This window comes from Hypomesus nipponensis, chromosome 14, assembly GCF_054491055.1.
Source record: "Hypomesus nipponensis isolate SF chromosome 14, ASM5449105v1, whole genome shotgun sequence".
Taxonomy (NCBI): Eukaryota; Metazoa; Chordata; class Actinopteri; order Osmeriformes; family Osmeridae; genus Hypomesus; species Hypomesus nipponensis.
Window position 1 is genome coordinate 2,540,001 of NC_140374.1, and position 22,329 is coordinate 2,562,329.

Genomic DNA, 22,329 nt, shown 5'->3' on the forward strand with positions numbered 1-22,329 from the left:
ACCCTCCTCTACCTCCACGTCCAGTCCCCTACCCTCCCCTGCCTCCACGTCCAGTCCCCTACCCTCCCCTACCTCCACGTCCAGTCCCCTACCCTCCCCTGCCTCCACGTCCAGTCCCCTACCCTCCTCTGACGGTCCTCCAGGGCGGAGCTGCTCACCTGAGGCAGACAGCGGAACATCAGGCCCATCCTCATTCCTCACATCAGGTTCGCCCTCACTGGAACACACACACAAGCCAGGTCAACCATCACTCAAGAATCACCATGGATATGGAAGATGAGAAGGGATTAACATAGGCCTTTACACTTCATGTTTGGTCATTCATGTATGTTGAGAGAATAGGTGCATCACTGTGCTGCTGCTAAACAGGAGCAGGAAGTGTCCTCTCACCTTGGCCTGACCTCCTCCAGCTTCTTCTTCTTTGGTGGTCTTCCTCTCTTCCTCTTCTCTGGTGGTTTGACCTCCACCTGAGTTTCACTGGAGAAGAAGTGCAATAAGAGTGGCCCAAGAATAAAGAAATCCCTTCAATTACAGGTCTGCTTTTACAACAGTAGTTATCCTTACAACAGCCCACGCTATTAACCTCTGACATGCTTGTAAATACAGGCTGTAATGTTGACCCTGGGTCCTCTGTAATTACCACCAACACAGTTGTCCCATGGGAGTAATTACTATTTAAACATCAAGCTCAGGGTACCGGTGGATACAGACTTGGCCATGATCACAGTGGTGTGGTTAGGAGGTGAAAACCATCTCCACGAACTTGACTTTCCACTAACCAACCTTCCTGTGTTGTTATGTGTCAGCAGGGTTGCAGTCACACACGCCCTGGTATAGTATGAGTGGCGGTGAATCATCTCCTCCTAAGTGTCCCAGCTGTGAGAGGTGTGTGTGTGTGGTGTGTGAGACTGTGTGTGTGGTGTGTAAGAGAGGTGTGTGTGTGTGTGTGCTGCCAGCGTACCTGAGCTGGTCAGCTCTCCTCTTGACTGGCTCCTCCTTGTACATGCGTGTGCCGTAGAAGTACCAGTAGAGAGCCCCACTGCCATCCTGCCCCAGGGGCTCCACGCGCAGGCTGTCAGCATCCAGACCCTGGGGGACAGCAGGAAGTGAACACTAGAGGAACTGCAGGGCTGGGGGGACCACAGGAAGTGAACACTAGAGGAACTGAAGGGCTGGGGGGACCACAGGAAGTGAACACTAGAGGAACTGCAGGGCTGGGGGGACCACAGGAAGTGAACACAAGAGGAACTGCAGGGCTGGGGGGACCACAGGAAGTGAACACTAGAGGAACTATAGGGCTGGGGGACCACAGGAAGTGAACACTAGAGGAACTGAAGGGCTGGGGGGACCACAGGAAGTGAACACTAGAGGAACTGCAGGGCTGGGGGGACCACAGGAAGTGAACACTAGAGGAACTGCAGGGCTGGGGGGACCACAGGAAGTGAACACTAGAGGAACTGCAGGGCTGGGGGGACCACAGGAAGTGAACACCAGAGGAACTGCAGGGCTGGGGAGGACGACAGGTAGTGAACACTAGAGGAATTGCAGGGCTGGGGACGACGACAGGAAGTGAACACAAGAGGAACTGCAGGGTTGGGGGGACCACAGGAAGTGAACACTAGAGGAACTGCAGGGCTGGGGACGACGACAGGAAGTGAACACTAGAGGAACTGCAGGGCTGGGGGGACCACAGGAAGTGAACACTAGAGGAACTGCAGGGCTGGGGGGACCTCAGGAAGTGAACACTAGAGGAACTGCAGGGCTGGGGGGACCACAGGAAGTGAACACCAGAGGAACTGCAGGGCTGGGGGGACCACAGGAAGTGAACACTAGAGGAACTGCAGGGCTGGGGGGACCACAGGAAGTGAACACTAGAGGAACTGCAGGGCTGGGGGGACCACAGGAAGTGAACACTAGAGGAACTGCAGGGCTGGGGGGACCTCAGGAAGTGAACACTAGAGGAACTGCAGGGCTGGGGGGACCACAGGAAGTGAACACTAGAGGAACTGCAGGGCTGGGGGGACCTCAGGAAGTGAACACTAGAGGAACTGCAGGGTTGGGGGGGAGGTAGCGACATGTCTGGCTAGGGTTGGGCAGGGTGTGACAGGTATGTGTGCTCTGTGTGTGTGTGTGTGTTCTGTCTGTGTGTGTGTTCTGTGTGTGTGTGTGTGTGTGTGTTCTGTGTGTGTGTGTGTGTGTGTTCTGTGTGTGTGTGTGTTCTGTGTGTGTGTGTGTGTGTGAGTGTGTGTGTTCTGTGTGTTCTGTGTGTGTACCTTGAGCAGGTCGAAGACGTCGGCAGCATCCAGGCGGTAGTCACACAGCCTGTGCAGCAGTTCCACCTGCGTGCGGAGGGGCTGGCCCCCAAACGGGCCTTGCCGCAGGGGGTTGGGCTTGCCCTCCTCCAGCTCCCAGCGGTAATTGATGATGTCATCCAGGTAGCTGCTGAACGCCTGGGGCCTGGGGGAGGGGGCAAGGTGAGGAATAAAAGCGATTGAGTATGTCAAAAATGAAGTAGATAAGGGCTCATATATTGATATATGCTGAACAATGAAGTCTAGCAATAACTGTTGGATGGAATCTTGACCAAACTGGAGTTCATTCTTTTGAAACAGCGACACCCTTTGGTTCAGCTGACACTGGATCTCTAATCCTTCCTTCATATCTAGCGTGAGCACAATCCATTAAATCTCCTGTCGCCTCCAAAACGCCTGCTCTTTGAAGCCCGCGCTACGCCGTCAAACGCAAACACATGCTCTGTATTGAGAACAGACATATGTGATTAAACAGAAATGCTGATTGGGTGATGGCTTGACAAAATGACAACGAGATGACAACCACCACAACAATGGCTGTGATACAAAGGAGATTCCCTCCAGTCCTCTGGGATCCATGCTCAAGCGCCACTCATTCACTTGCAAATGACGTCCTCGCACTACATAGAGGGGCTCAATCGCTGCCGGTCGTCCATTGTCAGAGCGAGGGAAAACAATGCAAGCCACCGTAGTTGTTTCAAGGGGAAGAAAGGAGTTTGTGATCAAGGCAGGCGCGTCGAGGCCTCCTGGAAGGTTGGAGTGATTGTTGGCGGTGGGGTTTGGGTAAATAAGTGTTGGTTCTGGGTCAGATGTGGCTGATTAGGCTGAGCCCTTCAGCTCCTGCTCAGACGAGCAGAGACAAGAGCGGGCTGAGAGAGACGGCGGGGCAACAGCCCTTCACACCAGAGGGGAAAAGAGGGAGGAGAAGAAGAAGGGAAAAAAAAAGGAGAGAAAGAGAAAAAAGGGAGAAAAAAGGGGCTTATCTTGAAAGAGCAGTGTGCACTTTCACACAGCTGCAGGACCCCCACTGACACATCCTCTCTCCACACTCTCTCTCTCTCTCTCTCTCTCTCTCTCTCTCTCTCTCTCTCTCTCTCTCTCTCTCTCTCTCTCTCTCTCTCTCTCTCTCTCTCTCTCTCTCTCTCTCACTCTATCTCTCTCACCTATCTCTCTCACTATCTCTCTCTCTCTCTCTCCCTCCCTCCCTCTCCCCCATCTTCCTTGCAGTCTCTCCCTCCACACCTCTCACTACGCCCTCCTCTCTCTCTCCTCTCGCTCTCTCTCTCCCTCTCTCTCTATCTCTCTCTCTCTCTATCGCTCCCTCCCCCTCTCTCCCTCCACACCTCTCTCCCCCCTCCCCCAGGCTCTGCCGGAGCGTTAACATGTGTGGATGGAAAGGGCAGCTCAGTAAAAGGCCAGGGTCCAGCACCGAGCCCCAGGACGCCAGCCGCTGTCCGCTCCAATAAAGCAACCAGCCTGTTACTGCCAGCCTGCTACAAACCAGCCTGTCTCCCTGTTACTGCCAGCCTGCTACAAACCAGCCTGTCTCCCTGTTACTGCCAGCCTGCTACAAACCAGCCTGTCTCCCTGTTACTGCCAGCCTGCTACAAACCAGCCTGTCTCCCTGTTACTGCCAGCCTGCTACAAACCAGCCTGTCTCCCTGTTACTGCCAGCCTGCTACAAACCAGCCTGTCTCCCTGTTACTGCCAGCCTGCTACAAACCAGCCTCCCTGTTACAGTCACTGCTATCCTGTCTCCCTGCCTGTCTGTCTGTCTGAATGGTTATACTGGATAATTCCTGTCTCCTGACTCAGAGTGACTGGTCTACTGGCAGTCCTGATAACGCTGCTGATTGGGTAGGAACAGGGGGGAGGTGGGGGGGAGGGCAGGGGGTGTGGTTCAAGGCCCCTCTGCAGGCTTCTTAGCTCTCTCCCTCCCTCCCTCCCTCCCTCCCTCCCTCTCGCACCCCACCACCTCGTCAAGGACGTGTCAGGGGCTGAAGCCCTTCCAGGGCTGCTAGGTGCTGGGGCCACACTCAGTACACAACTACGCAGCACCTCAGCCCTCCAGGAACCAGGCTGACTGGCTTCTCCACCCAGGCTGTGAGTCACCCCTCCTGGCTGCGTGAGCAGGGCATGCCCATGCGAGCTCCACGGCGCCGGGTAGGGAGATAATTACACTTCCTGTCGCCTGCCAGGGAAGGCAGGAAGTCTGCGGCAGGTCGAGCAGGTTAGCGTCGTTAGTCAGGCGGTCAAGAGGTGATGGACAAGAATGCTGCTGGCCGGGCGAAGGAGTTCAGGAGGGAGGAGACGAGAGCTGAGGGCGCACACAGGACCCAGCGTTAGACCAGAGTCTGGGGCTGTGGAGAGACCAGAGTCTAGGGCTAAGGAGAGACCAGAGTCTGGGGCTGTGGAGGGACCAGAGTCTGGGGCTGTGGAGAGACCAGAGTCTGGGGCTGTGGAGATACCAGAGTCTGGGGCTGTGGAGATACCAGAGTCTGGGGCTGTGGGGAGACCAGAGTCTGGGACTAAGGAGAGACCAGAGTCTGGGGCTGTGGAGAGACCAGAGTCTGGGGCTGTGGGGAGACCAGAGTCTGGGGCTGTGGAGAGACCAGAGTCTGGGGCTGTGGAGGGACCAGAGTCTGGGGCCTACGGAGAGACCAGAGTCTGGGGCTGTGGAGAGACCAGAGTCTGGGACTAAGGAGAGACCAGAGTCTGGGGCTGTGGAGAGACCAGAGTCTGGGGCTGGGTACTCACGTGATGTCGCTGCGCTGGTAACATCCCTGCAGAAGACAGGATATGAGGTCTCCCAGGAACTCTGTGTCCTGCTTCAACAAAGCTTCCTCTAGCTCCTAGAGAGAGGGAGGGAGAGGGAGTGGGGGAGGAGAGGGAGAGTGGGAGAAAGAGACAGAAGGAAAGAGAGAGGAGAGAGCAAGAGAAGCGAAAAGGGGGAGGGAGAACGAGAGAGGAGGGGGAGAGAGAGGAGGGGGAGAGAGAGAGAAGAGGGGAGGGGGACAGAGAGAGGAGGGGGACAGAGAGAGGAAGGAGGGGGACAGAGAGAGGAGGGGGACAGAGAGAGGAAGGAGGGGGAGAGAGAGAGAGAGAGAGAGAGAGAGAGAGAGAGAGAGAGAGAGAGAGAGAGAGAGAGAGAGAGAGAGAGAGAGAGAGAGAGAGAGAGAGAGAGAGAGAGAGAGAGAGAGAGAGAGAGAGAGAGAGAGAGAGAGAGAGAGAGAAAGAGAGAGAGAGAGGAGGGAGGGAGAGAGAGAGGGAGGGGGAGAGAGAGGAGGGGAGGGGGAGAGAGAGGAGGGGGACAGAGAGAAGAGGGGGACAGAGAGAGGAGGGGGAGAGAGAGAGAAGGAGAGAGAGGGAGAGAGAGGCGGGGAGAGAGCGGGAGGGAGAGACAGCAGGAGGGTTAGGTCAGTCACTACTCTGGTGGTGTCGAGTTCTACACACGACCAGGGTTTAACAAACATGCGACCAGATCGGACCTGAAGGCAGCATATAACATTTTACTACTGCCATTCGTCACAGCTGAGCGCACAGCCCACCATGGTGCACACACACAGCCTGACGACAACACTGGGATCCTGGGTACATTTACCAGCTTTAAAATAGAGTTGGACACCTTTGAATGAAACAACATCTCGACTCTCTCTGCTAGCATAACTTATTGGGGGGCAGGGGGCTTGGACTTCAAAATCAAAAGTCGGAGCCATGAGAGTCAACACAGACTGTTGAAGTAAAATATCTCCGATACAAAGCAGGTCAAACCGACTTCAGGTGTGTCCCTGAGTGTGTGCGTGTGTGTCTGCGTGGACCACGCTTTGTGTCGGACAACTCCAGGGAATTTGCGAGTTCTTTGAGGGGTCTTTTCTGCCAGTGGTTGGAGCCCAGGTTCAAGTTCCACCCTGACCCCTCTCCTGCCTGGCATTGTGCGGAGGCCATTGATGCTCGGCGGAGCGGCAGTAACAGGGAGGGCCGGCGCTAAAGCCCTGAAAGAGCCTGGGGGAGGAGACAGCAGGAGACCTGGACCGCCACACGGACACGCCCCCACGCCTCGGCCGGCCAACCACACCCAGGCACCTCAATCCAGTTCCCAGCATGCTCTCTCACTGCACGAGCTACCCAGAGGCAGGAGGACAGATAGAGAGAGATAGAGATAGAGATAGAGAGAGAGAGAGAGAGAGAGAGAGAGAGAGAGAGAGAGAGAGAGAGCAGCAAATGCAAAGTGCTCCATCAGCCAAGTGTCTATTTCAGTAGAAAAAACGTGTCCCTGAGATGCAAAGCAACCCTTCAGTGTTTGGCCGGGGTCCTATTCAGACAAGAATCTGCCTGCAGCTGACCAGCCTGCCCAACACCACCTCCCTCCTGACACACACACACAATCTCACCTTCGAACTCCCAACACAGCCTCGAAAACACAGCTCACACACCCACAGCAGCCAAACTCCTCCTTTGAGAGAGAAAAAGCCTGGCTGACAATCCTAAATGACCTCCAGGAGGAGGAGAAAAAGCCTGCTTCACTGAGCCCCCTCCCTCCTCTCCCTCCCCCTCCTAGCAGGCCCAGCCTCAGGCTGCCACACAACACCCTCCCTGCCCCAGCCTCCCCCAGCCCCAGCCTCCCCCAGCCCAAGCCCTCCCTGGCTTCAGCCTTGGCCTCATCTCTCCAGAGAGAGCAGAGAGAGCCTGGGGTCAGAGGGGGTCAGCGTGCACACCTCCCGGCTGGGGAGAGGAAGCCTGGAGCAACCAGTCAGCAGGATGGAAAACAGGGAGGGAGGGAGGGAGGGAGGGAGGGAGGGAGGGAGGGAGGGAGGGAGGGAGGGAGGGAGGGAGGGAGGGAGGGAGGGAGGGAGGGAGGGAGGGAGGGAGGGAGGGAGGGAGGGAGGGAGGGAGGGAGGGAGGGAGGGAGGGAGGGAGGGAGGGAGGGAGGGAGGGAGGGAGGGAGGGAGGGAGGGAGGGAGGGAGGGAGGGAGGGAGGGAGGGGTTGAAAAACAGGATAAGATGAAATGTTACTTCTTGTGGTAAGAGAGAAGACAGCCCTCAAGACACAGTGCCTTCCCAGCCAGCCAGCCAGCCAGCCAGAACAGTCATGCTGCAGCAGTAACATTTCCGTGGAAATAGAGGCCCCCCTCTCTCAGGCTGATTCTTATCACGGAGAGTGATTCTTCAAAAAGCATGAGTTCATTAAGCTTTCTGGGCACATTCTAATGACCAATTTGAAGAGCTATTGATCAATCTGCCCAGGGTGGCACGTGAGACAGACTGTAATGGATCTTCAGGATCAAATTCGATATGAAGGCTGCTGGGAGGGAGGGAGGCAGGGAGACAGGGAGAGGGTGAGAGGCCTGCTGGGAGAGGAAGAAACCACCTCGCTAAATAACCGCTCTGTGTGCCTGCGTGGTTTTTAGAACAGCCCGTGTTTATTTCCACTTGATTTGGGTCGTCGGTGCAAGTTGTGAATCCAATGTTTGGGGGCCAGGCTATCGGGTAGGCCTCTGTCCTCCAGAGAGGAGGGAGGAAGACAGACTGAGTGTGTGTCAAAGATCCTGTGTCACGCTCGCTGGCTCTCCTGCTCCCCCTGACAGGTCTGACTGGCTGGGCCCAGGAGCGAGGCTGGGCTAGGGCCAGGGCCCAAGGAGAGGAGAGAGGGCCATCCATCAGAGATAGGCTGCTCTTTGATCACACTTCAAACCAGGGGCCAGCCTGGGGAGCAGGGCCAGAGAGGGAGGGAGGGAGGGAGGGAGGGAGGGAGGGAGGGAGGGAGGGAGGGAGGGAGGGAGGGAGGGAGGGAGGGAGGGAGGGAGGGAGGGAGGGAGGGAGGGAGGGAGGGAGGGAGGGAGGGAGGGAGGGAGGGAGGGAGGGAGGGAGGGAGGGAGGGAGGGAGGGAGGGAGGGAGGGAGGGAGGGAGGGAGGGAGGGAGGGAGGGAGGGAGGGAGGGAGGGAGGGAGGGAGGGAGGGAGGGAGGGAGGGAGGGAGGCTTTTGGATTAAAACCGGCCTGCTCCACCTTTGAAGTGCCACTTGGAAGCTCTGATGGGTAAGAAAGGGGAATTAATGTGCTGCTGCAAGTTCTCTCTCTCTCTCTCTAAAAGTGTGTTTGTGTAAGGCGCACACACACACAAACACACACACGTGTGCTCAGGCCACAGTGTGATCAGGGCCTTATGGGGGCGACCAATCAGGCTGCAGCTGGAGCACAAAGATCATATCTGTAGTCAGACTGATGGGAGAGGCCGTTCAGAAAAACAAAGAGGGCTGTTCCGCAGAGTTAGTTCAGTGGGAGTTACATTGAGTCAACGCTTTTAACGATGAGCCACACTGTTCAGCCCTGCCTAGACAACTCTGGTTCAGTACTGTGTCACACCCCTCCCTCCCTCCCTCCCTCCCTCCCTCCCTCCCTCCCCTCCCTCCCTCCCTCCCTCCCCTCCCTCCCTCCCTCCCTCCCCTCCCTCCCTCCCTCCCTCCCCTCCCTCTCACCCCTCCTCTCATCTCCTCTCATCTCCTCTCCCCTCCCTCCCCTCCGGTCTTGTCCTCTCCCATCACCTCACCTGTCCTCTGCACCCCCCTCCCCCCCCCCCCCCCCCGCAGGCCTAGCGATGCTGTCTGGTGCAGCGGCACAGCAGCGCTACGTCGGCACAAGCCCAGACGCCTCCCAGACTCCTGCAGCACAGAGCACGGCCCTCCTGAAGAGACACGCATCTCTGCTGATACCTGGTCTGATTCCTTCCCCGGGGGCTTTCAGTCCTGCCATCTCTCTGGAGGACTTTGCTGAGTTCAACAGGGCTCAAGGACCCTGACGCATTTTCACTCTGAAGTGGTCTGCTTCTACCACTACAGTCTGCCTCTGCCTCTACAGTCTGCCTCTACAGTCTGCCTCTACAGTCTGCCTCTACAGTCTGCCTCTACAGTTTGCCTCTACAGTCTGCCTCTACAGTCTGCCTCTACAGTCTGCCTCTGCCTCTACAGTCTGCCTCTGCCTCTACAGTCTGCCTCTGCCTCTACAGTTTGCCTCTGCCACTACAGTCTGCCTCTGCCACTACAGTCTGCCTCTGCCACTACAGTCTGCCTCTACAGTCTGCCTCTACAGTCTGCCTCTACAGTCTGCCTCTGCCACTACAGTCTGCCTCTGCCACTACAGTCTGCCTCTGCCACTACAGTCTGCCTCTACAGTCTGCCTCTGCCACTACAGTCTGCCTCTGCCACTACAGTCTGCCTCTACAGTCTGCCATTCTGCCACTACAGTCTGCCTCTACAGTCTGCCACAACAGTCTGCCTCTGCCTCTATAGTCTGACTCTACAGTCTGCCTCTGCCATGACAGTCTGCCTCTGCCATGACAGTCTGCCTCCGTCTCCACAGTCTGCCTCCGTCTCCACAGTCTGCCTCCGTCTCCACAGTCTGCCTCTACAGTCTGCCTCTGCCTCTACAGTCTGCCTCTGCCTCAACAGTCTGCCTCTGCCTCTACAGTCTGCCTCTACAGTCTGCCTCTACAGTCTGCCTCTACAGTCTGCCTCTACAGTCTGCCTCTACAGTCTGCCTCTGCCTCTACAGTCTGCCTCTGCCACTACAGTCTGCCTCTGCCACTACAGTCTGCCTCTGCCACTACAGTCTGCCTCTACAGTCTGCCTCTACAGTCTGCCTCTGCCACTACAGTCTGCCTCTACAGTCTGCCACAACAGTCTGCCTCTGCCTCTATAGTCTGCCACAACAGTCTGCCTCTGCCTCTATAGTCTGCCTCTACAGTCTGCCTCTGCCATGACAGTCTGCCTCCGTCTCCACAGTCTGCCTCCGTCTCCACAGTCTGCCTCTACAGTCTGCCTCTACAGTCTGCCTCTACAGTCTGCCTCTACAGTCTGCCTCTACAGTCTGCCTCTACAGTCTGTCTCTACAATCTGCCTCTGCCACAACAGTCTGCATCTGCCTCTGCAGTTCACCTCTGCCTCACAGTCTAAGAAAGGCTGTATTTTCACACCGTTCAGAGCTCCTTCCGAGCCAGCCCTCTCTGCAGTCTGGAGGAGTACCGCCATGTTCCCTCACAGCCAGCCTGGTCAGGGGAAGCTTCCTCTGGCTTCTCCAGCAAGGTGCTCACCCAGACACTGGCCCTGTTCACACCTGCATTAACATGCGCCCAGGGTGATCTGATCACAAGCAGGCAGCTCTCAGTCAGACAGTTCACACCTGGCGTTTCAATACGTCTCCACATGGCTCTGGAGAGACCACTCAGGATGGGATCTCTCTTCCCCCTCTCTGTATGCAGATGGACATACAGGCCCACATCATTTCCGTTAGAAGAGTCTAAATAGAGTGTGTTGAACCACCCGAGGCAGCAATGCACTTCTTAGTCTGCTGGAAATGTAAAGAAGAAGAAATCAAAACAATACAGTGAGGGTCTATTCCTTGGCGCATGCCAGACAAACCAAGTCAGAAGTTTGACGCAAACTTGAAACGTTAAGCTCTGTGGAAGCCTGATAATGACCATTCATTTGAAGGGAAACATCTAAACCATGCAGGACAGGGGACCCTGAGGACCAGGATTGAACACCCCTGACGTACAACACTGCCAGAAGACTGGTCATAGGGGCCCAGACCGCCTGGCATCTCAACCTGTCCAGGGTGCGTTCACACCTGTACGTTCCAGTGCAGAGCAGATCCCTCCAGACGCACGGTGCCCCCTGGTGGGAGGAGGACTCCTGTCTCAAGCAAACCCCTTACACCACATCTCTGCCGTGAGGGAACACAGGAACAAGCCTCAAAGCTTGGGACAGAGCAGAGATATGAGCTACGTTCTGGCTGTCCTGCTGCTGTCGCGCGTCAAACTGTTGTTCTAGATAAGACCGAGCCATTTCTCTCCCCAGGCTCGTTTTCTGACCTGGAGAACAGACGTGCTTGCTGTCCATACTACGGGTCGACCGATATGCGATTTTCAGGACCAATGCTGATAATTACAGATTGAGTAAACCGATAACCGATATTTTGAACCGATATATGTCTAGTGCAAAAAATATAATTTATGTCAAATTTAAGAATAAAAAGGCCTCTGACAAAGACTCTTTAAATTATTTTAACCATATATTTAATACTGAGAACTGTTAATAATAACAACAACATTAATATTCATAATAATAACAACATACAAAGTGCAGGGAGCATCCAGCAGCATTCTGTAAACATTTGGTAAAAAAAGTACATTTAAACCACAACAAGCAACAATGAACAAATAATGGAAAATAAGTGTAATAGTTCCCTGAAGTTTTAAAGCTAATAAAATGGGTAACAATTAGTAATCCCAATCCAGCAGCACCAGGCTGTGGTGCAGGAGGCCAAAACGAATATATATTATTTTACCGGCAAATAGGCTTTGACCGAAATGACCGATACCCATAAAAAGCTTAATAATGGTGCCAATAATCGGCCATGCCGATAATCGGTCGACCCCTAGTCCATACCGGGACAACGGGCCCTGTGGGCACTGGGAGGCACCACAGCCAAGATAAAGATCCTCAGTTATGCCAGTTACCGCTAACTGTCCTGTTGAGTGCTAATCTTGTGTGTGTGCGTGTGCGTGTGTGTGAGACAGAGAGAAGTCTGTGGCACCAGGGTACAGGGCAGCCTTGATAAGACTAGCTGATGGCTGTGGGTTCATATCAGGCTCCCCAGGGCTCCTACTGCCCCAAACAGCCAGTGGTATCAGGGGCTGGGCTGGGGGGCAGCCTCTCTCCATGGCCCTGCCGTTAACAGCCCCACCAGGGCTGTCTACTGGAGGAGAGGGTGGGGGAGGGGAGGCCTGTGTTGTGTGAAGTCTCTTTTCTCCTCTCTCTTTTCTCACCTCCCCCCCTGCCCCCCTTTCCCTCTCTCCTCACCTCCCCCCCTCTCTCCTCACCTCCCCCCCTCCCCCCTCTCTCCTCACCTCCCCCCCTCTCTCCCTCTCTCCTCACCTCCCCCCCTCCTCCCTCTCTCCTCACCTCCCCCCCTCTCTCGTACGTCCGCCCATCTGATCCCCTCCGCTTAAACACCACACAGGAAGAGTCTCTCTGAGAGAGTAATGGATATGGGCTCTCCTTCTGAGTAACCGAGAGAGATTAGAGCTGTTGGCTGACAAGTAGCTCTGTCTCCGCCTCCTCGGGCCTCGGACGTTTATTGGCTCCAGGGCGTTGGGCCGGCCAATCACACCTCCAATAGAGGACTGTGAGGTCCTGAGGCTGGCTCATGAACGTAGTTATAACCCCCATGCTAACTAACTGCTTTGAGCCCCATTTGGCTCCGTTTACAGTCCCCTGACTGAACGATTCTAGACAGGATGAGGGGTTTGGTGCTTCTGGCAACTTAAGTCTTTTCTTCGTAGGTCGTTTCACCTCAGGGGAGTTTGCAACTGAAAGAGTTGAGCGACGACAGTACATACACAAGGACACGGGTAAGTAACTCGTATACATGCTTCGGGCCACATCCTGTACTCTCGCAGACTGGAAAACATGGATACAGAGAGCCCACACTGATCCCAGTTGAGTTTATTACAGAGTCAATGTCAGGGCCAGGTGTGACAGGTGGCTGGGGGCCAGGGGAGAGGAGAGAGCAGAGCTGGGGAGGGAGAGAGCAGAGCTGGGGAGGGAGGGAGGGAGAGAGGGAGGGAGGGAGGGAGGGAGGGAGGGAGGGAGGGAGGGAGGGAGGGAGGGAGGGAGGGAGGGAGGGAGGGAGGGAGGGAGGGAGGGAGGGAGGGAGGGAGGGAGGGAGGGAGGGAGGGAGGGAGGGAGGGAGGGAGGGAGGGAGGGAGGGAGGGAGGGAGGGAGGGAGGGAGGGAGGGATTCTTCCTGGGATGAGATCATATGGCCAGGCAGAAGCAGACAAAGAGAGAGGCCAGGCAGAGGCAGAGGCCCCTGGATCAGGAGGATCATCAAGCACAGGAGATGGGAGGCCAGGAGGCCTCTCAGCCTCCCCAACGCCTGCCTGCTTACACGGTAAACACATTCAACTTCCTCTCAGAGCTGAAGTTTCCTGCCAAGCTGACAACCCGATGGGCTCATTTCCCCCTGCGCACACACACATGCACACACACACACACGCACCTCACAGACCATTAACATTAGTCTGCTGGCCCTTGGTTCCTGAGCTGTATGGTTCCAGGGAGTGAAGGGAAGTAGAGGGAGGGGGGAGGGAGGGAAAGAGGGGGAGTGAGGGAGGAAGGAAGGGAAAGGGGGATGGAGGGAGGAAGAGCAACACAGCAGATGGTGGAGGAGAGATGATGCTTCACCATCCTCTTCTGTCTGGGTCTTTTACACAAGCTATTAGACAGGTTAAACAAGGCTGTTGGTCGGAGCAGGTTTACCTCTTAACTGAGAGCGCTGGGGAAGGGGGGGCAAGGGAAGGGGGGCAAGGAAGAGGGGGGGTGAAGAGGTATATAAAAAATGCACCAAGCACTGTTCCGTGTCCAAACATGTCACAAGACTCTACACGGATCGCTGTGTGTCACTCACTTCCTCTGTGTCGTCAACACCACCACAGTCACAAGCCTCAGTTAGACTGTTTCTGACATGGGTTGACTCCTGTTGAAAACACTGTTCCCCCTTCCTCTGAAGTGCTTCCAAAGCAGAGCTCTCAGGCTCCACCCACACTTGCGTGTCCACCTGAGGAGTTGCATCACCCTGAATCCCCTGCCAGGCAGGAAGCCAGCAGCACAAACAGCTCTGGAGATGTATGCCCCACAGACTACAGCTGACAAATAGAAGCACACTAAACATTGGCTTCACCCATGTGCCTTTTCCTGCTGCCCAATCCTCTCTGTCCCCCCCCCCCCCCCCCGTCTGTATCTGCGTCTCTGTCTCTCCCACCTTCTGTCTCCCACTCTCTGTCTCTCCCTCCATCTCTCTTCTCTGGCCCTTTCTCATACTCTGCTGAAGGGCTGGGGTGAGGCCGGAGGTGGGGCTGGAGATAGGGGTGAGGCTGGAGGAGTGGGGGAGAATGGAGGGCTGGGGTGAGGCTGGAGGGCTGAGGTGAAGTAAAAACTGATGGTACAACAGCAAGTCATTGGTGGATAAACTAGAGGACACAAAAAGGTGGAAGCTGGGTGTAGAGGCTAGAGGAGGCAGAGAGGCTGGACGGAGTAGGAAGGTTTGAGGCTGTTTAAAGAGGCTAGAGGCTAAGAGAAGGGAGAGAGGGGCAGCCCCTAGACTGGAGACAGCCAGAGGAAGCCATGGGGAGCTGGAACAATGGAGCTGGCTGAAACAAACCCTGGAGAAAGTGCCCCCTCACCCCACCCCACCCACACCCCAACTACCCCCTATGTGAAACCATCTGATGCATGTACTGCTGTTCTCACTTGTCAATCACGGATGGGGGAGGGGAGGGGCCCTGACGACGTGCTGTGGTGTGGTTGTTACGGTTGTTGCAGACACAGAGCCGAGCAGGGCCGAAGAATGTGTGTGAGTATTAATGAGGGATCTGGACCCTTCAGGGGTTACAGGGTGTGAAGGAGGTGGTTTGGGGCTGTGACGTGCAGCAGGGTGTGTGTGAGTGTGACAGGAAGATGAGCTGGGAGGGTGTTGGAGGAGAGTGTGAGTGAGAGACAGAGACACAGAGAGAGAGAGAGAGAGAGAGATAGAGAGAGACAGAGAGAGAGAGAGACAGAGAGAGAGAGAGACAGAGAAACAGAGAGAGAGAGAGAGAGAGAGAGAGAGAGAGAGAGAGAGAGAGACAGAGAGACAGAGAGACAGAGAGACAGAGAGAGAAAGAGACAGAGAGAGAAAGAGACAGAGAGAGAGATAGAGAGAGAGAAAGAGACAGAGAGAGAGATGCAGGGCAGAGGGAGCGGCTCTGACAGGAGGTCAGGACGCAGGGCTGAGACAGGAGGATCAGACAGGGCCTGGCAGAGCTGAAAGGCTCATTGTTGCAGTGTTGAGGTCCTCATGCAGGCCTCACAATGCAGCAGGCCAGCGCAGGGTTAAAGGTAGAGAGCTCAGGCTGCAGGCTGCTGGGGCCGGAGACCACTGATCCCTTCTGAAACATGGCCTGCTGACCTAGCGCTTATTGATGGCCTGGATCTCACCATCAATGATCACTTCCTCCTTAAAAACCCCAGGCCAGCGCGGGGAGGGAGGCTCTGTTGAGGGAGCGACGGGCCCCCTCGGACATCAAAGCCCTGTAATTCAACCCAGACATCACCAGCACACTTTAAGTGGCCGCTATCTCCTGCCGTAACCCAGGCAGTGGGAGCTGGGGGGACCACAGGGGTGAACGGGCTGAGACTCCATCCCTCTGGCCTGGCTGGGCGGCGGTACACATCAACCAGACAAGAGACTCAGAGCTACCGGGCAGCCCTCTGTGGCAGAACACACAACTAAATCTTCCTTTCGTGGCAAGGGGCCTCCAAAAACCAAATCTCCAAGCTTGGACCAGCCCAGGCCCAGCCCCAGGCCCCAGCCCAGCCCCCAGCCCAGGCCCCAGTCCCCAGTCCCCAGTCCAGCCCCCAGCCATCTCCCTCCCAGCAGCACCCAGTCAGAGCAGGGCACCTCCAACCTCCAGGGGAAGGAAGAGAGAGAGGAAGAGAGACAGAGAAAGAGAGAGAGGGAGAGAGAGACAGGAAGAGAGAGAAAGAGAGAGGAAGAGAGAAAGAAAGCCACCATCTGTGGTTTAGTCATGGTGATGCCAGGGCTGGGGCTGCTGGGGGCTTGGAAGGGAGGGGATGAGGCTGGAGGGGATGAGGCTGGAGGGGATGGGGGGATGGGTTGCCTGGGTTGGGGTTGCCTGGACTGGGGCTGTAGCTGTTCAGGGATTGGGCTGTCGGGAGCTGGAGTGCACACTTCAGGGGAAAGACTGGAGAGTTGGGAGGCAGAGCTTGTGTTGTCAGTGGAGACGGCAGCCTCGCCTCCTTCCCTCTCTCTCTCTCTCTCTCTCTCTCTCTCTCTCTCTCTCTCTTTCTCTCTCTCTCCCCGGCACCCTAATCTGCTGACTGGCTTTGTCGGCCCACTGTTAATCGATTCACCCTCAAAGCAAATTAGTACCCGGCTCCCATCCTTCTCTGCCTGTCTCCAGTTTAATAAACGGCCACAAAAAGAGGCCAATTTCCCTGGAGCGCCGTCCAGATAGGATCAGACAGTTGATGAAGATGTATGGAATCCGACGTGATGTTCCTCCAAAACACCAGCACATGCCGGGGCAGGCTGACACAGGAGAGGAGGAGAGGGGTTGAGAGGACAGGAGAAGAGGAGGAGAGAAACTGGAGGGTTGAGAGGAAGAGAAGGGTTGACAGGACAGGAGAAGAGGAGAGAAGCTGTGGGGTTGAGAGGAGAGGAGGCAAGGAGAGAAGCTGTGGGGTTGAGAGGAGAGGAGGCAAGGAGAGAAGCTGTGGGGTTGAGAGGAGAGGAGGCAAGGAGAGAAGCTGTGGGGTTGAGAGGAGAGGAGGCACGGAGAGAAGCTGTGGGGTTGAGAGGAGAGGAGGCAAGGAGAGAAGCTGTGGGGTTGAGAGGAGAGAGGATGCGAACAGGGACAGTGAAGGGCACCGAGAAAGAGAGGGGGGGTCTGGACAGCCCAGTGGCCCTGCTGGAAGGCCTGGGTAATGAAGGGCACATCCTTGAGGACCCTGTAGTGACAGCAAAGGCTGGCTGGAGGCTCCAGGATTATTGAACAGCTCCACTGCCAGAGAGCCAAACAAAGAGCAGAGCAGGACATGAAGGGGACGGACAAACAAACATTTCCCCCCCCCCCCCCAGGCCTTTTTCAGCCTCTCAGGACTGTGATCGCTCCTCCACTACCTCTGTCCTGCCTCTGTCCTGCCTCTGTCCTGCCTCTGTCCTGCCTCTGTCCTGCCTCTGTCCTGCCTCTGTCCTGCCTCTGTCCTGCCTCTGTCCTGCCTCTGTCCTGCCTCTGTCCTGCCTCTGTCCTACCTCTGTCCTGCCTCTGTCCTACCTCTGTCCTACCTCTGTCCTACCTCTGTCCTGCCTCTGTCCTGCCTCTGTCCTGCCTCTGTCCTGCCTCTGTCCTGCCTCTGTCCTGCCTCTGTCCTGCCTCTGTCCTACCTCTGTCCTACCTCTGTCCTGCCTCTGTCCTGCCTCTGTCCTGCCTCTGTCCTACCTCTGTCCTGCCTCTGTCCTACCTCTGTCCTACCTCTGTCCTACCTCTGTCCTACCTCTGTCCTACCTCTCTCTCTCTCTCTCTCTCTCTCTCTCTCTCTCTCTCTCCCCCACACGACCCCTCTTTTCACCCTCTCCGTTGGCCTTGAGACTGGGAGCCAGTGACAGTGAAGTGTAACGCAGGAACAATGTGCAAGGAACCGTTTTGTGAGCTCTGTCAAGACGAGAAGAAAAAAAAAAAAAAACCTCCATTATCACCCGGCGGATCCACAGCAGCCCAGAGAGAAAGGAAGCGCTCCTCGCCACGCCACCTCCTCGCCACGCCACCTCCTCGCCACGCCACCTCCTCGCCACGCCACCTCCCCGCTGGATCAGTGCGTTTGTTAATATCCAGCCCGGTAGCGGTTTCACAGGACACAAAAGTTCTGCGCTCAACGGTGACATTTATAAAAGGGGCTGCTTGGGACGGTATCGGGTTTGTTTCCAACCCATGGCCATAGAGCTTCCTGTCCAGTCAGCCATCCCTGCTCCCCCCTCCTCCCCCCTCCTCCCCCCTCCTCCCCCCTCCTGGCCTGGGCTCCTCTTACCTACTGATCCTCACGGCCAGGGGACTTGAGTCACTGCACACCGGACACATGACCTGGCCTGCTGTAGTATTAAAGGGAACACACAACGCCTCACCCAATCAAGCCTGCCTACTGGGTTTAGCCCTCAACACGTGTACACACAATGAAACAACTTTGTACCGAGTCTGTGTCCTCCAAACAATAGACAGATCTGGACTTTGCAGTAAGTTCGCTCTCTCTCATCATAAAGGCTGGGGATTTTCTGCTGACTGTGGTGGCTGACTCAGACAAGAGCAGGACTGAGAGGCAAGACTCCAGAGCTGTGAGGGGTGGAGCTTGCTGTGTCCACAGCCCCACGCTGACCACCAGGAAGTCCTGGAATGTTGACACGGACACCCGAACTCGACTCGGACACGCACACGACACTCCGTCAATACCAGAGAGGAGTCCACTCCGTCACAACTAATGACAGCCACTTCCTGGCCCGCCTGCCGCACCTCTCGATCCCTCCCCCACCCCGAACCTATGTAAGCCTAACTTGCAACCAGCAGACAAAACAACTATTTAGAGAAACATAACATCAAATGCACGAAACACAGACTTGGCATTCTTAGCACAAGTTTCATCATAAACAGTCGGAACTACCTCTCAGTCACCTCGAAATAAAAGCATGGTTTTCTTTTTCAGCAAACATGCGTCAATCGGCAGCTTGGACTGAGACAACAGGGTGGACACACACTGGCACGTGAAACTGCCGACCATCGCTCCCCCAGTCCAGCCGTGGCTGCTGGTATGCACCGTGAAGTTTAATAAACATGGCAGAGTTGCCCCTCCTGCCCAAACAACAGCCAGGCTCCATTCTGTAAAGGTGTCCCTGGTGTTCCCTCCTCCCAGACCTGGGGAGGCCAGCCACAGCCCTCTCCTGGGTCCACAACCAAGCTCGGCCGTCCACACAGGGGGAGGGAACGAGGATCACAACAACTGTTCGGAACGGAACGTGCAGTTTCCACGCCTTTCAACTTATTTCGATAGGGGTATTTTATCCAGGGGAGAGATATGAAAGCGCTCCAAAGCAGGGAAGCATGTTGTTGCAAGACTTAAAGGATATACACATATTAAAACTTGCATTTTTGTCCCGAGCTTTTGCTGAATTTGTGTCCCTGTAGGGAACATCTCTGAGCTGGAAAAGGGAACATCAGTCACCTTTAGCGGGAAGTCTCTCACAGCCTGGGTTATCACACCATCCCATCCTAACTGCTCCTCTCCTTTGGGGCTAATATTTCAGGCCTATCCCCATAGAGCAGGTCTGATAGTGGACCGGTCCAACATGCCCGACCACTACTGTTACCCAGCGCAACCTGCCGTGGAGCCACAAAACCCTGACCTGCAGAGAGAGTCTGGACATTGGACGTGTGGACGCTGTCACACGAGGGGACATTGGGGACCTCCAGTCTCTGCTCTATGGAGGAGCAGAGGGGCTTGTCCCCTGCCAGTCCTCTCAACTGAGCATTTACTCGGACCAGGTGACTCTGACCAGGTGACACAGACCAGGCGACACAGACCAGGCGACACAGACCAGGCGACACAGACCAGGCGACACAGACCAGGCGACACAGACCAGGCGACACAGACCAGGCAACACAGACAAAAGGCCACACCAAAGACCTATATCCTCTTAGATTTGGATTTGTGAGCCATTTAGTGAGACAGGCCACCTGCTATTTTGAGCATGTAGCCTTTTAAGACACAGGTTAGGGGCTAAAAACAGCACTGTTAGACCAGGTCCAACCACCACACTGACCAGAGCAAGTCTTGATTGGAATACACTGATTTTATAACACGCATATTTATGCATCTTTGTTTGAAAGCACAGGAACTGATTAGTGGGCTGCAGGAGAGTTTTGACCTTGGACAAACGTCCCTGACAAATCAAGACACAGATCAAACATCTAAGTATTCTAAGTGTGTCACCGTCAGAATATGTGATCCATCAAATAAAACTGAAAATCCTCCTCGGTGAATGCAGCCGCCGCAGTAGCACATGTGATCTGAACCTAGTGATGCGGTTAAAGATGGATAACTCATTCGCTCGCAGCTGCGGGACGCGGACCGCGTAAAAACAAACGGTGCAAGACGAAAGAGCTACAGTTCGAGACAAACAGAGGGGTTGGGGGGGGGGGGGGGCATACCACGAATAATCATTTTCACCTACTAGATTGCAGTTAATGTAACACCGTCGTTTGATTCCCTGATAATAACCCGGCTTACTAATAGAAAAAAACAACAACAATAGATTAAGATCGGCAACTTTCCTGTAAACTCGGGGGATGCGCCCCCCCCCCCCTCCCTCCCTCCGCTCCACAACCACTCATCAAATAACAAAGCGATGCCTACGTGTTTGTATCTCCTGAAGGGGGGTTGGGGAGGATGAGTGATGGGGACTTGTGATGCGTGATGTTGACCTTTCCCATTTTCTCAAAGTAGCCTACAATCATTCCTCGATGGATCACAACAATGTTATAGCTTAACTGCATAGGAAACAAGTATCTAAATTGAGGGTAGATTTACTGCACGCCATACGAAAAAAAGAAAAGAAGGGCGATATAAAGTAATAGTATGTAACATATAAGAAATCAATCTTGAGTGTACCGATACAGCGAGGATCGTCGACTCTTGAAGAGCTTATCTCTATGTACTTTACAGAAAACGCGCATTTAAACTAACCGTTTGATGGGAAAACAGGGTTAAAGGAAACAATGCATCAATGGCAACTGCGTCCCCGTGTACCCTGGGCAGATGGCTTGCAAGTGCAAGACAATAAACTAAAAACTAGCAATTAGCAATTACTTTTTTTTTTTTTACCTTCATTGGGTGAAACATGAGTAGATACCACCCACTGTATTTATTCACAACTTCACGTGTAATGTGTTGCTTTATCCAAAGCCATTATATAAGTACTCAAAAGTATAGTAGTCAAATTGACTGTCTTATCGCTTTATTACTGTTGTTAAACTTTGCCGCTACCTTCAATACAAAGGACTACTAGTGTTCGATTGTGGACATAGCAATTTAATGATCTCAATATGAAGATTCTCGCCAAATAAAAACAAACAGGTCGTACCAACCACATGGTGGCTGGTGCAATTTCTACTGGTCAGCTTACTATAAAACACCACTCACAGCATCCAATATTAACTCTTGAAGGTCTATATTTTCGGTGTTTTCGTAAAGCACAACCCAGCGATTAGCACTTCAATTATAGTTTTAAAGTTGGAATTGCTGTCTCATAACATTTGCCAGTTAGCTAGCCTTCTTGGCTAACCCATACGCTATCTATCTAGCTCGTTTGGTAAACACACAAGTTCTGAGTAGCTACTACTAGCTACGCTAGTTTGCTAGCAAGGAAACCTAGAAGCCGCAAGTTCGTTTGTAAACTGACAAACAAATACAGTCACACAGTATGAGCAAAAATGTAGCAAATAGCTCAAAGTGGCCAAATATAGGGCATTTCCTGTCACGATAAAAATATCACTTTAAACTTTATTTACCTCTATTTCAAAGTCTGGAAGGTTGAATGCTGTCCTGAACAACGAACAGAAGTGGGCTATGGCGGGGACTTCCCACCAAGACTGGATCTCTTCCACAGAAATTGTACATCCCTGGGACATTTTCAAACTGAAAATTGTGTTACTTTGTTTCTCACATTAGAAATAAATCCTCGATGTATGTGCGTAAAGTCTTCGAAACGTCTAACTCCTTTCAGATATATGACAAAAGTTGCTGTTGTCGTTCCATTCAGTTGCCATTGCGACCCGTACTAGAGCGCTACAATCTGTTTCAATCAGAATTTCGCAAGAGCCGAACAGATGGGATGTCGCTACCATTATCTCAGCGCTAAGAACTGTAGGGGTGTTCAGATGGTCACGTAGTCTGCTAAAGTACACGTAAATAATCGTGGGGATCTTTATATTGGTAATTTACATAGTTTAAAATAATATGTAAGCTTGACTGCCACGATTTTGCTACATAATCTTCTTACTTTGGTCACATATTTTTTTGCAGCCATCACTGCCCCTGCGATCTGATAGACTAGTCCTCAATTAAAGGGAATGCGCGTGTTCAAGACAGGCAACATTTCAGTCTTCGGAGCAGAGCGTTACTTGAAAGAAGTTAAACAATAAAGTATTCGAAATCCACAATTACGCAAAAGGAGTTTCATTTTTGAGTTACTGAATAGGAATTGTATGACAGTTGTCTTGGTTTTATGTTATGGAGCTATGAGCGTAATAACTCATAAATTTTACTTTAGAGGCTGCTCAGGTGTGAAACAGTAACGACTATAGCCCTACAGCTTAGTAGCCTACTAATAGTGGGTAAGTAGCTACTGAATGTAATT

The 22,329-nt window shown here is 54.0% G+C and overlaps 1 protein-coding gene across 1 annotated transcript in view; it reads right to left on the bottom strand.

Moving 5' to 3' along the window:
* Positions 1 to 21,753, bottom strand: part of cecr2 (CECR2 histone acetyl-lysine reader) — a 38,602-nt gene extending 16,849 nt beyond the window's left edge. Inside the window, exons 1-6 of the mRNA XM_084672984.1 lie at positions 21,482 to 21,753; positions 5,070 to 5,164; positions 2,274 to 2,457; positions 962 to 1,089; positions 391 to 477; positions 159 to 217 (exon numbers count right to left, since the gene is read on the bottom strand). Coding sequence (XP_084529110.1) covers positions 159 to 217; positions 391 to 477; positions 962 to 1,089; positions 2,274 to 2,457; positions 5,070 to 5,164; positions 21,482 to 21,601 — 673 coding nt within the window. The 5' untranslated portion in view covers positions 21,602 to 21,753. The remainder of the gene's footprint in view (positions 1 to 158; positions 218 to 390; positions 478 to 961; positions 1,090 to 2,273; positions 2,458 to 5,069; positions 5,165 to 21,481) is intronic.
* Positions 21,754 to 22,329: the final 576 nt, after the last annotated feature.